This window comes from Balaenoptera musculus, chromosome 9 (assembly GCF_009873245.2).
Source record: "Balaenoptera musculus isolate JJ_BM4_2016_0621 chromosome 9, mBalMus1.pri.v3, whole genome shotgun sequence".
NCBI lineage: Eukaryota > Metazoa > Chordata > Mammalia > Artiodactyla > Balaenopteridae > Balaenoptera > Balaenoptera musculus.
Window position 1 is genome coordinate 20,607,649 of NC_045793.1, and position 13,015 is coordinate 20,620,663.

General features: G+C 37.1%; 1 protein-coding gene across 1 annotated transcript in view; it reads left to right on the plus strand.

Moving 5' to 3' along the window:
- CHCHD3 (coiled-coil-helix-coiled-coil-helix domain containing 3) overlaps positions 1-13,015 on the plus strand; it is a 281,556-nt gene that overhangs the window by 54,719 nt on the left and 213,822 nt on the right. Inside the window, exon 3 of the mRNA XM_036862858.1 lies at positions 4,367-4,448. Coding sequence (XP_036718753.1) covers positions 4,367-4,448 — 82 coding nt within the window. The remainder of the gene's footprint in view (positions 1-4,366; positions 4,449-13,015) is intronic.

A 13,015-nucleotide genomic window follows, 5' to 3' on the forward strand; every position in this document is an offset into this window, starting at 1 on the left:
CTTGATTTTTTCTCACGTTTTATGGTTAGTGTTGTATCATCTTTAACTAACTGACAAAATGCCAGTCTTTGTGTTCACTGAGATACATATGCCATTGAGAAAAAAATTAAAATCGCTTCTGAGAACATTTTAGCAAGTACAGAGTACAACTATGTGAAGAAAGCATCCTTTTGTCTTAATACATTTTAAAAGGGAGGTGTGTATGTTATGTGAAAATTATAGAACCCTACTTACTGAGCCTGAACTAGTTTTGCAGGTTTCTGTGGCCAATCTGATTTATATGGCTTGAAAATTTCTCGTTTTTACTTTTTCTCATTTCACAAACTCTGCCAGTCCTCAAAGATCTACGGGAAACTCACTGTGCTAATAAGGCAAAGTTGGCCTTTCTGTGCTTCTTTTAAAGTAGTCCATCCTGAAACACTGACCTTTTAGTTTAATAACAGTTTTATTTGAGAGAATGTTCAGATCCTGAAGCTGAAAAGAGTGTTTTCAGAAAAGCCATTTTGAATAGTGGTCTCCAAATGGTATATCTTTTTCCCTTATGCACTTTGGACCAGACCTATCAGAAGAAATATATTGTTGCTTTCTGTATTCTATTGATTGAAAAACAAATAACTTGAAACTTAGATTTGCTCAAAACCCATTACCACGCTGGTTTATTTTCCTGCCTGGGCTTTGAATTGCTATTTTAGATTTTAAACTCTTTATGCTTGGTCATGTTTTATCTTTTGTTATTTTAAATTCTCCATTATAGCTAAGCTAATTCTCCATTTCAGCTGTGACCTTGGACGTGAGACCCAAAAGTTTTGTGTGTGTGTGTGTTTCTTTTCCAGAAATAGCTAGGGCATTAGACAGCTATGCTTTAGTCCCTTGACTGACCAGAAGTGATGTGAACTAGCCCGTCCCTTGGGCATGTCTTCTTCAGTGGCTTCTGGAGCTTCCCTGACCTTTGCATCTCTTGTGCTTCCTCTTCCCATCTTTCTCCCTCCCCTCGTGGCCTCCCTAGGTGATACCACCATTATCTCCATCTATCAGTATTTACCACCTCATCCCACGGTAGGTGGTTTGGCAGACATGAGAGGCAGGAGGGTATAGAGAAGGAAGACAAGCCTTGAAGCCGCGTTTCCTTCTCTGCAGTCTCTTGCATGGCTGCCTTCCCAGCCACCCAGCTGGTTGCCATGTGGTAATGGAGTCCTTACCGTTCCCTTCCAGGTTTATCACATCATCATGAAAAGCTCACTGCTGATTTTGGCTCTTCTCCTGGTAGCAAGCCCTTATGTAAGAGGCGTACAATGCACTATTAAGATATGTTGTATCAGCTCACTTTAGAAAACTGATCTCACTGCTTCATGCTTAGACCTGGTATACCAAGGTCTTACTGAAGCCTAGTTTTAATTGAGTGAAATTCAGTTGAATTGTGATTGAGAATTTGATCGAATTTTGCATGAGAAAAATTTTGCTGCAATAATTTGAAGCAATCAGGGGAATTTGTGTGATTTTACACATGGTCTGACTGTGTGTTGATCCTAACTGGTATGTACACTTCAGAGTGTAGTTTGATCGGGTAGTACTAATTGGGTGAAATATTTGTCTCAATTTTTGCTACTAATAGAGCTACCAGCTGTGAACAGCTTGAAAAAATGTCACGTTGTTTTGCTTGTTTATAAGAAGGAGATGAAAATGTGAAAATCATCACCTTATAGAGTGCATAGCTGAGAACTTCATAGCCAGCTGACACCTATGTAACCTACCCGGTTTTGTTTTTGGATGAGGAAATCAAAAGTCAGATAGGTTAACTGATTGATCTAAAGTCTAGCTAATCGAAAAACAAAGGCTATCCATATCCAGACTCCTTGCCGAGCTCTTACTGTCTGTAATTTCTCTAGTGGGATTTGTATTATTTTGGACGTTTAATGCTGAAAAAAAAAGTCTTAAGATTTGCCGGACTCAAACAATTCCCCGTTCTAGTTTTAATTAATTAATTAATTAATTAATTTTGTGTGACCTTTTCAAAGCAGAGACTTGCCTCTTTCTCATGCTATAGACTACAAGGTAGGAGAGATGGCAAACAGCAGCGTAGTGTATATATAGTTCAAATGGAGAACATCCATTTTAGAGCAACCTTTTGAGAAAACTGCTGCCCAGAGAGGCTAGTAACTTCCCCAAGGTACCCCAAATTGTTGATGCCCAAGCTGGGATCAGACCTCAGCTAGTGTTTACCTCTTTTTCTGATTCCTTGTCCATTATTCTTTTTATTTATATTGTATTCTTTTTTTTTTTTACAGCTTTATTGAGATACATTTAACATAATACTCATTTAAAGTGTACAGTTCAGTGGTTTTCAGTATTTACAGAGTTGTGCACCCATCTTACAATCTATTGATAGTTTCAGAACATTTTCAATACCCACAAAAGAAATCCTGTATCCTTAGCTGTCACTCTCCATTCCCCCCTCCCCTGCCCCAGGCAACCACTAATCTACTTCCTTTGTCTACAGATATGCCCTTTCTAGACATTTCATATCAGTGGGCACATACAATATGTGACCTTTTGTGTCTGGCTTCTTTCACTTAGCACAGTGTTTTCAAGATTCATCCATGTTGTAGCATGTATTAGTACTTCATAACTGTTTATGGCTGAATAATATCACACTGAATGGATATACTACATTTTGTTTATCCCTTCATCAGTTGATTAGCATTTAGGTTGTCTTCACTGTTGGGATATTGTGAATAATGCTGCCATAATATTCATGTACAAGTTTTTGTGTAGACATATATTTTCAGTTCTCTTGGATATATACAGCACATAACAGTGGAATTGCTGGATAATATGGTAACTTTGTTCAGCATTTTGAGAAACTGCCAAACTATTTTTATAGTGACTGCATCGTTTTACATTCCCACCAGCAATGTATGAAGGTTTCAGTTTCTCCACATTCTCACCAGCCCTTGTTATTGTCCTTTTGATTATAGTGGGTTTGAATTGGTAAGTCATTGTGGTTTTGGTTTGCATTTCCCTAATGATGAATGCTGTTGAGTGATTTTTCATGCAGTTATTGGCCATTTGAATACCTTCTTTAGGGAAATGCCTATTTATGTCCTTTGCCCATTTTTAATTTTGTTGTCATTTTATTGTTCTGTTCAGTTGTTCTGTTGTAAGAATTCTTTGTATATTCCGGATACAAGCCACTTGTTAGCTATATGATTTGCCAGTATTTTCTCGCATTCTGTGGGTTGTCTTTTCACCTTCTTGATAATATCCTTTGATGTTATTGTTTTCTGATAGTCCACAATTAAGAGAAGACGTCCTTAGGACCTTTCATATATCTTCTTTGTTATTGCCCAGTGTCAGCTAAATTTTAAAGTTTTTGCATATCCTGTTGTAATTCATTTTTTGCATATTCCAGAAGGCAAGGTGCTTATAATGCAAGATTGTCAAATAAAATGTCATTGAAGAGCAGAGACAGTACTAATTTCCGTCTAATAGGCTCAACCAGTTGAAATACTTGTTAGGTCCTGTGTGTATTCCTAGATCTTAAGTGTTTCTGGTGCTTTCTTGGTCATAATTTTGGGTAGTGGGTTTTGGGTAGTGAAGAGGAAAGAGTCCTTGCTTATTTCTTATGGAAGGCTCTTAAAGAGTATGTAAAATTTGTCTCTTTTATTTGCTATCATAGCTGTAAGAATCTTACAGAACATGTTGTACAAAATCTTCTAATTGGAAAGACCAGATGTTTCAGATCAAGTCATTAGGTATTTAGAAAGCTCCAGCCGTGTTCTCAGCACTGTTCTGTGTCTCTCTCTCCAATTGTTGGCACTTGAATTTGAATGACGTTTTCCAAAAAATATGGTTTTAAATATGAGTCATAAATTCCCTTTTTTTCGTAAATCATGGAAAAATGAATGTAACTACAAATGATTTTCTTTCTCTAATAAGTGATTTTTTAAAATGTTTAATTATCAAAGTAGGAATGTTTTGGTGTCATTTTCCTCTCTGAAGTCCCTTCCTTACACCCTCTCCTCCCCCTCTATGCAGTTGTCAGACTTTAATGGTAGGACATCATTTTAAAGAATTTGTACTTAATGGCTCAGTCCCACTGGGCAGTAGTAAGCAGCTCCTTGAGTTTATTATAACTTTTGGCAGGTGTGGAGATTTCTAGGTCACCAGGGAACTCTTGATTAAATTTCTCCTGAAGTGCACTAATTGGTCTTTTCCACCATGCTTAGGTGGTTCCAAGGAGACACTGACCAGCTGGCAAAACTTTGCCTATTAAGATCTAGTCTCAGCTTTGCCTTCCTGAGTATTCTCATGCTTTTGTTTAAAAAAGTCACTTATTTTATCTCCTTCCCCTCTTTATTGATTTTAGTTTCTGATGAAGAATTGAAAAGAAGAGTGGCTGAGGAACTGGCATTGGAGCAGGCCAAGAAAGAATCTGAAAATCAGAAACGGTGAGCTTCATGGTGTTTGAGACAGATTTTGGCAGACTTGTCATATTTATGAAATATTTTTGGAGAGGAATGATTATAATAAGACTCATCATTTGTATTCGGCTGAACATGTATGAACGTGGCTGTTTGTGGTTTTGGATTGTGCTTGTTAAAGCCCTAGGTTATATCCCCTTCCCAAACTCAATTGTAAATGACCATTTTATTTCTTGTGTATTTCTTAGTTGCATGAATAATTGAGCCCTGTTTTTTCAATATGTGAGAAGTAGTTCTTGAGGATTCTCCTGGCATTTCTCAGGCTAGGTTCTTTTAATGAATATATTTATGATTGAAAATTACATCATCTACTGTGGGTATTAAGGTTAACAGTATTGTAGCTAATAATATTATATGTTATAGATAGTACCCATGTTAATAAGTAGCACTGATTAGTAGTATGCTCACTTAAAAAAATCAAAGATGTTACAGATGAGTGTAAGGTTGAAAAAACAAAATCCTCTGTAATTTCATCCTACAGAGATAACCACGCTTGAACATTTCATTCCTCTAGATTTTTTTGTATACGTCTATATTATTGTTGTCATTATTACTACTTCTGCTAACAATAGCTGCTAAAAGAATGTTCACTGAAATGTTTTTGTAATAGAAAACTGGAAACAATCCAGATGCCCATCATGGAGGGCTGGATGAGTGAATTATGGTACACGGAATTTTATTACAGTGGAATATTAGACAGTCAAGTAGATCTTATGTGCTGATTCAAAAAGATGTTTAAAGGCTATAAACTGAAAAGAAAGCAATGTTCAAAACAACATAGATAATTATTTTTTTTTGGTAAAAGTACTACTTTTTAGAGACTTAAAGTATATACTTATTCATAGAAATATGTGGATACATTTTAATTCAAGATAGAGTCAAGTGCTTCCCATCTGTGCTATTTCTGAAATTTCCATATAGCACAAAGCATTATTATTATTATATGATTATGCAAATATCTTTCACATACACAATGACTACTACCAGTAGATGGTTTGTAAGATTGTGTGTGTGTGTATGTGTGTGTGTGTGTTTGTTTTGGACTGCTTCACTAGTTTGGTTGAGAGAGCTAATGTAAGGAATCTTTGAATTGGATTCTAGTCTTCACTGGCTATAGGGGCTTCAGCGTATAATTTAACCTCTTTGGGCCTTAAATATTTCATCTCTAAAGTGAGGGTTTATGACATGTTCTCTAACATTTCTTCTCTTTGACGAAGTGCTAAATAAGCTAGGTCCGATTTGCCTGAAACGTGTAGAACAGGACATGAGTTTTACTGTACATTAAGACCACCATTTTTCTCAGGAAAGAGAGAAGGTTCATGGCTTAGGGTTTTAAAAATCAAGATGTAGTTAGTACTGCTAAAAGTGTCTACGCATATTTCAATAGTTTCCCACGCAGCACTTCATAATTATTTAATTGGGGTTAGGTTGATGGAGTATATAATTAGATAGTGAAGTTAAAATATTCAAAAAAATTCAGACCATTTTCATTAAGAAGCAGAGAAAATCAATGTGTTATGGTAGAATTCCTTGTCTTTGAAATTTTATTACTTTTAATTGAATTTTATTTTAATAAGGAGTTTTTGGTTAGGCCTTCGTATTTACTTTGCTTATTATATTTCACATAGGAATTTTTTGTCTTCCTTTCTTCCCCTATGGTACAGGCTTTTGTTACAGTAATTCTCACTGTGGTGGGTTTTTTTTTTCCCCCTCCATGACTTAGCTCCCATTTGTTCTCCGGTTCTATGAAAGGTAAAGGGCAGATGAGATGGATAAAAGGTGCCAGTGAGGGCTGATTTCATCTCTCATGTGGACTGGGGTTGGCAGCCTAGCTGTAACCTGGGACAAATGACTATTGATAAAGAATTTATTTTCTGTCACTTTTAAGGGGAGCAGAGGGTGGTACAGCCTTTTTTATTGTTTTCTCTTAAAAAAAATGTTTTGTTTGAAGGCTTCTTCATGCAAACCTTCAGCTGTCAAATCTTGGCAAAAAGTATGTGTTTATCTGTATGATAGCTCTCAGAAGAATCAATAGCTATTTTTTTTCTTTTTTCAACCAGAGAAGAAACTTCAGAAAAAACATTAAGAAGGTTTTCTGTGCTGTCTTTTAAAAGCAACTTTTTGGAGAAACAAAGCATTTATAGATAATTGTATCTGTTGCCTTAATTGAATAAAGCCTTGGAAGCAGTTTTAGAAAATGGTTCCTTGTGTCCTGGACTGTCAGTGGTACATGCCTGGCTTTCCAAGTCTTCTCTTTTCACCCGAGATGTACCCATAACTGTAGTTGAGTTCCTAAGCCCTTAAGATTGGGGCATAGGCACATGTAAGTGTAAGGGATCCAAGGTATGCAGAAAGGACTTTGGAAATTATTTCCATTGTGATATTTTTCTTTATAGGATAGTTATCATTTTTAACCTTTTTATTATGGGCATTTTAAAACACCTTCAAAAACAGAAGGGTACAGTGAATCCCCATGACACTGTTTCAACAATTCTTGTTTCATCTATACCCCATTCACTCCACCTATGTGGTGAATGGTAAGGAGAAGCACCAACATTTTTAATAGGTTGGTGAATTTCATGGCAGGGAAATACTCTGAAATATCTTCTGTCAGGCTAGCTTAAATAAGGACCTTGTTTCAGTTAGGTTTTTTTGGTTGAAAGACTGGAACTTAACTTTGGCCGACTTGGGAAGCAAGGAAATTTTTAGAAGAATATTAGATAGTTGAAAGGAATCAAAAGGAAGACTAGAGAACCACTAGGTAGGGAAGAACTGGGTAGTACTTAAAACTTTACACAGTGAGGAAGGAGTAATTCCCCAGGGTGACGGTTCCATGATAAAGGGGAAAGGATGGTGGGTGGCTGAATTTCATTGAAATGAAAATGCCGTCGATTTCTAAGAAGCACTGTATTTGATGTACCACTAAGAAAAAAATTGCTGCAAATAATAACCCAGTAGTTTATATCTTAGAATTTTTTAATTGAAAGAGCTCATTAAGACTGACTTTGAATTTCTAAAAACCTATCACTTGTATGTTCATAAAAAGGAAAATGTAAGTGAAATAAATAGGTTAAGGCAGTGTTGTCAACTAGGGGAGATTTTGGTTTCCAGGGGACACATGAAAATGTCTGGAGACTTTTTTTGGCTGTCACGACTAGTTAGGTCTTACTGGCATCTAGTGGGTAGAGGCCAGGGATACTGCTAAACATTCTGTAATGCACAGGATACCCCCCACCCTCCAAAAAAACAAACCTCACAAAAAAACAAAGAATTATCTGGCCCAAAATGTCAGTAGTGCTGATAGTGAGAAACCCAAGGTTAAGGGACTCAAAACCTGTTCATGTTGGTTCTAATTCTTCTTAATTGTTCTGTGACTCAGGGTCTTGATGTCTGTGTTTTTATCATATTCTGTGCCATCAAAACCTTGATGACACAGCATTCTGCTGTTGTACCTGGGATTTTTCCAGGCTGCTGACACCAGTTTTGCAAATTTTGCTGCTTATGCACAAGCTATGCCAACTATTCAGGACCAGGCTGGCAGACTGCAAGTGTGAGGTGCTTTCAGGCATGTGGAAATGTGGGCAGATAGGGCCCTAGACCTGTATTTCGTCAGTACAGTCTGTACATACTCTAGACCATAACCTCTGTTAGGTTGGAAATGATTTTTTTTTGTTTGTTTGAATTAGGGTATAGTTGTTTTACAATGTTGTGTTAGTTTCTGCTGTACAACAAAGTGGAGTTCCCTGTGCTATACAGCAGGTTCTCATTAGTATCTATTTTATACATATTAGTTAGTGTATATATGTCAATTCCAATCTTCCAATTCATCCCACCCCCACTTCCTCCTTTGGTGTCCATACGTTTGTACTCTATGTCTGTGTCTCTATTTCTGCCTTGCAGACCGGTTCATCTGTACCATTTCTCTAGATTCCACATATATGTGTTAATATACAATATTTGTTTTTCTCTTTCTGACTTCGCTCTGTATGACAGTCTCTAGGTTCATCCATGTCTCTGCAGATGACCCAATTTTGTTCCTTTTTTTTTTTTAGAAAGTGCTGTCTTTTATTTATTTATTTATATTTTTGGTTGCGTCGAGTCTTCGTTTCTGTGCGAGGGCTTTCTCTAGTTGCGGCAAGTGGGGGCCACTCTTCATCGCGATGCGCGGGCCTCTCGCTATCGCGGCCTCTCTTGTTGTGGAGCACAGGCTCCAGATGCGCAGACTCAGTAATTGTGGCTCACGGGCCTAGCTGCTCCGCGGCATGTGGGATCCTCCCAGACCAGGGTTCGAACCTGTGTCCCTTGCATTGGCAGGCAGACTCTCAACCACTGCGCCACCAGGAAAGCCCCTCGTTCCTTTTTATGGTTGAGTAATATTCCGTTGTATATATTTACCACATCTTCTTTATCCATTCGTCTGTTGATGGACATTTAGGTTGCTTCCACGACCTGGCTATTGTAAATAGTGCTGCAGTGAACACTGGGGTGCATGTGTCTTTTTGAGTTATGTTTTTCTCTGGGTATATGCCCAGAAGTGGGATTGCTGGGTCTTATGGTAATTCTACTTTTAGTTTTTTAAGGAACCTCCATACTGTTCTCCATAGTGGCTGTATCAATTTACATTCCCACCAACAGTGCAAGAGTGTTCCCTTTTCTCCACACCCTCTCCAGCATTTATTGCTTGTAGATTTTTTGATGATGGCCATTCTGACCGGTGTGAGATGATACCTCATTGTAGTTTTGATTTGCATTTCTCTAATAATTAGTGATGTTGAGCAGCTTTTCATATGCCTCTTGGCCATCTGAATGTCTTCTTTGGAGAAATGTCTATTTAGGTCTTCTGCCCATTTTTTTATTGGGTTTTATTTTTTTTTAATATTGAGCTGCATGAGCTGTTTGTATATTTTGGAGATTGATTCATTTGCAAATATTTTCTCCCATTCTGAGGGTTGTCTTTTTGTCTTGTTTATGGTTTACTTAGCTGTGCAGAAGCTTTTAAGTTTCATTAGGTCCCATTTGTTTATTTTTGTTTTTATTTCCATTACTCTAGAAGGTGGGTCAAAAAAGATCTTGTTGTGATTTATGTCAAAGAGTGTTCTTCCTACGTTTTCCTCTAAGAGTTTTATCGTGTCTGGCCTTTAATCCATTTTGAGTTTATTTTTGTGTATGGTGTTAGGGAGTGTACTAATTTCATTCTTTTACATCTAGCTGTCCGGTTTTCCCAGCACCACTTATTGAAGAGACTGTCCTTTCTCCATTGTATATCCTTGCCTCCTTTGTCATAGATTAGTTGATCATAGGTGCGTGGGTTTATCTCTGGGCTTTCTATTCTGTTCCATTGATCTATATTTCTGTTTTTGTGCCAGTACCATACTGTCTTGATTACTGTAGCTTTGTAGTATAGTCGGAAGTCAGGGAGCCTGATTCCTCCAGCTCCGTTTTTTTTTTTTTTCCTCACAAGATTGCTTTGGCTATTTGGGGCCTTTTGTGTCTCCATACAAATTTTAAGATTTTTTGTTCTAGTTCTGTGAAAAATGCCATTGGTAATTTGGTAGGAATTGCACTGAATCTGTAGGTTGCGTTGGGTAGTATAGTCATTTTCACAATATTGATTCTTCCAATTCAAGAACATGGTATATCTCTCCATCTGTTTGTGTCATCTTTGATTTCTTTCATCAGTGTCTTACAGTTTTCTGAGTACAGGTCTTTTACCTCCTTAGGTAGGTTTATTCCTAGGTATTTTATTCTTTTTGTTGCAATGGTGAATAGGATTGTTTCCTTAATTTCTCTTTCTGATCTTTCATTGTTAGTGTATAGGAGTGCAAGAGATTTCTGTGCATTAATTTTGTATCTTGCAGCTTTACCAAATTCATCGATTAGCTCTAGTAGTGTTCTGGTGGCATCTTTAGGATTTTCTATGTATAGTATCATGTCATCTGCAAACAGTGACAGTTTTACTTCTTTTACAATTTGTATTCCTTTTATTTCTTTTTTATTAAAATAAATTTATTTTTATTTATTTATTTTTGGCTGCATTCAGTCTTCGTTGCTGCGCACAGGCCTTCTCTGGTTGCGGCGAGTGGGGGCTACTCTTTGTTGTGGTGTGCGGGCTTCTCATTGTGGTTGCTTTTCTTGTTGCAGAGCACAGGCTCTAGGTGCACAGGCTACAGTAGTTGTGGCACGCGGGCTCAGTAGTTGTGGCTTGCGGGCTCTAGAGCACAGGCTCAGTAGTTGTGGTGCACGGGCTTAGTTGCTCCGTGGCATGTGGGATCTTCCTGAACTAGGGCTCAAACCTGTGTCCCCTGCATTGGCAGGCAGATTCTTAACCACTGCACCACCAGGGAAGTCCCCTTTTATTTCTTTTTCTTCTCTGATTGCTGTGGCTAGGACTTGCAAAAGTATGTTGAATAATAGTGGCAAGAGTGGACATCCTTGTCTTGTTCCTGATCTTAGAGGAAATGCTTTCAGTTTTTCACCATTGAGAATGATGTTTGCTGTGGGTTTGTCATATACGGCTTTTATTATGTTGAGGTAGCTTCCTTCTATGCCCACTTTCTGGAGAGTTTTTATCATAAATGGGTGTTGAATTTTGTCGAAAACTTTTTTTGCATCTATTGAGATGATCATATGGTTTTTATTCTTCAACTTGCTACTGTGGTGTAGCACATTGGTTGATTTGCATATATTGAAGAATCTTTGCATCCCTGGGATAAATCCCACTTGATCATTGTGTCTGATCCTTTTAATGTGTTGTTGGATTCTGTTTGCTAGTATTTTGTTGAGGAGTTTTGCATCTGTATTCATCAGTGATATTGGTCTGTAATTTTCTTTTTTTGTAGTATCTTTGTCTGGTTTTGGTATCAGGGTGATGGTGGCCTCATAGAATGAATTTGGGAGTGTTCCTTCCTCTGCAATTTTTTGGAAGAGTTTGAGAAGGATGGGTGTTAGCTCTTCTCTAAATGTTTGATAGAATTCACCTGTGAAGCCATCTGGTCCTGGACTTTTGTTTGTTGGAAGATTTTTAATCACAGTTTCAATTTCATTACTTGTGATAGGTCTGTTCATATTTTCTATTTCTTCCTGGTTCAGTCTTGGAAGGTTATACCTTTCTAAAAATTTGTCCATTTCTTCCAGGTTGACCATTTTATTGGCATAGAGTTGCTTGTAGTAGTCTCTCATGATCCTTTGTATCGCTACAGTGTCTGTTGTAACTTCTCCTTTTTCATTTCTGATTTTATTGATTTGAGTCCTCTCCCTCTTTTTCTTGATGAGTCTGGCTAAAGGTTTATCAATTTTGTTTATCTTCTCAAAGAAACAGCTTTTAGATTTATTGATCTTTGCTATTGTTTTCTTTGTTTCTATTTCATTTATTTCTGCTCTGATATTTATGATTTCTTTCTTTCTACTAACTTTGGGTTTTTTTTGTTCTTCTTTCTCTCGGTCCTTTAGGTGTAAGTTTAGATTGTTCATTTGAGATTTTTCTTGCTTCTTGAGGTAGGATTGTATTGGTATAAACTTCCTTCTTAGAACTGCTTTAGCTGCATCCTGTAGGTTTTGGGTCATTGTGTTTTTATTGTCATTTGTCTCTAGGTATTTTTTGATTTCCCCTTTGATTTCTTCAGTGATCTCTTGGTTATTTAGTAGCATATTGTTTAGCCTCCATGTGTTTGTGTTTTTTACAGTTTTTTTCCTGTAACTGATTTCTAATCTCATAGCTTTGTGGTCGGAAAAGATGCTTGATAGGATTTCAGTTTTCTTAAATTTACCAAGGTTTGATTTGTGACCTAAGATGTGATCTGTCCTGGAGAATGTTCCATGTGCACTTGAGAACAAAGTGTATTCTTCCACTTTCAGGTGGAATGTCCTATAAATATCAATTAAATCTGTCTGGTCTATTGTGTCATTTAAAGCTTGTGTTTCCTTATTTATTTTCTCTGGATAATCTGTCCATTGTTGTAAGTGGGGTGTTAAAGTCCCCCACTATTATTGTGTTACTGTCAATTTCCCCTTTTATGGCTGTTAGCATTTGCCTTATGTATTGAGGTGCTCCTATGTTGGGTGCATAAATATTTATAATTGTTATGTTTTCTTCTTGGATTGATCCCTCGATCATTATCTAGTGTCCTTCCTTATCTCTTGTAACAGTCTTTATTTTAAAGTCTATTTTATCTGATATGAGTTTTGCTACTCCAGCTTTCTTTTGATTTCCATTTGCATGAAATATCTTTTTTCATCCCCTTACTTTCAGTCTGTATGTGTCCCTTGGTCTGAAGTGGGTCTCTTGTAGATAGCATATATATGGGTGTTGTTTTTGTATCCATTCAGCCAGTCATTGTCTTTTGGTTGGAGTATTTAATCCGTTCACATTTCGGGTAATTATCTGGAAATGATTTCTTGAGTGTCTTCCTCATCTCCTGCCTAATTCAGAAATCCTTTTACAGCATCTCTGACTGGTCATGCCACACACATTTAGAACCCATTCAGAAATCATTTAAACTGAAGATACTTTATTAGGCCATTTAGAGTTTACCTGA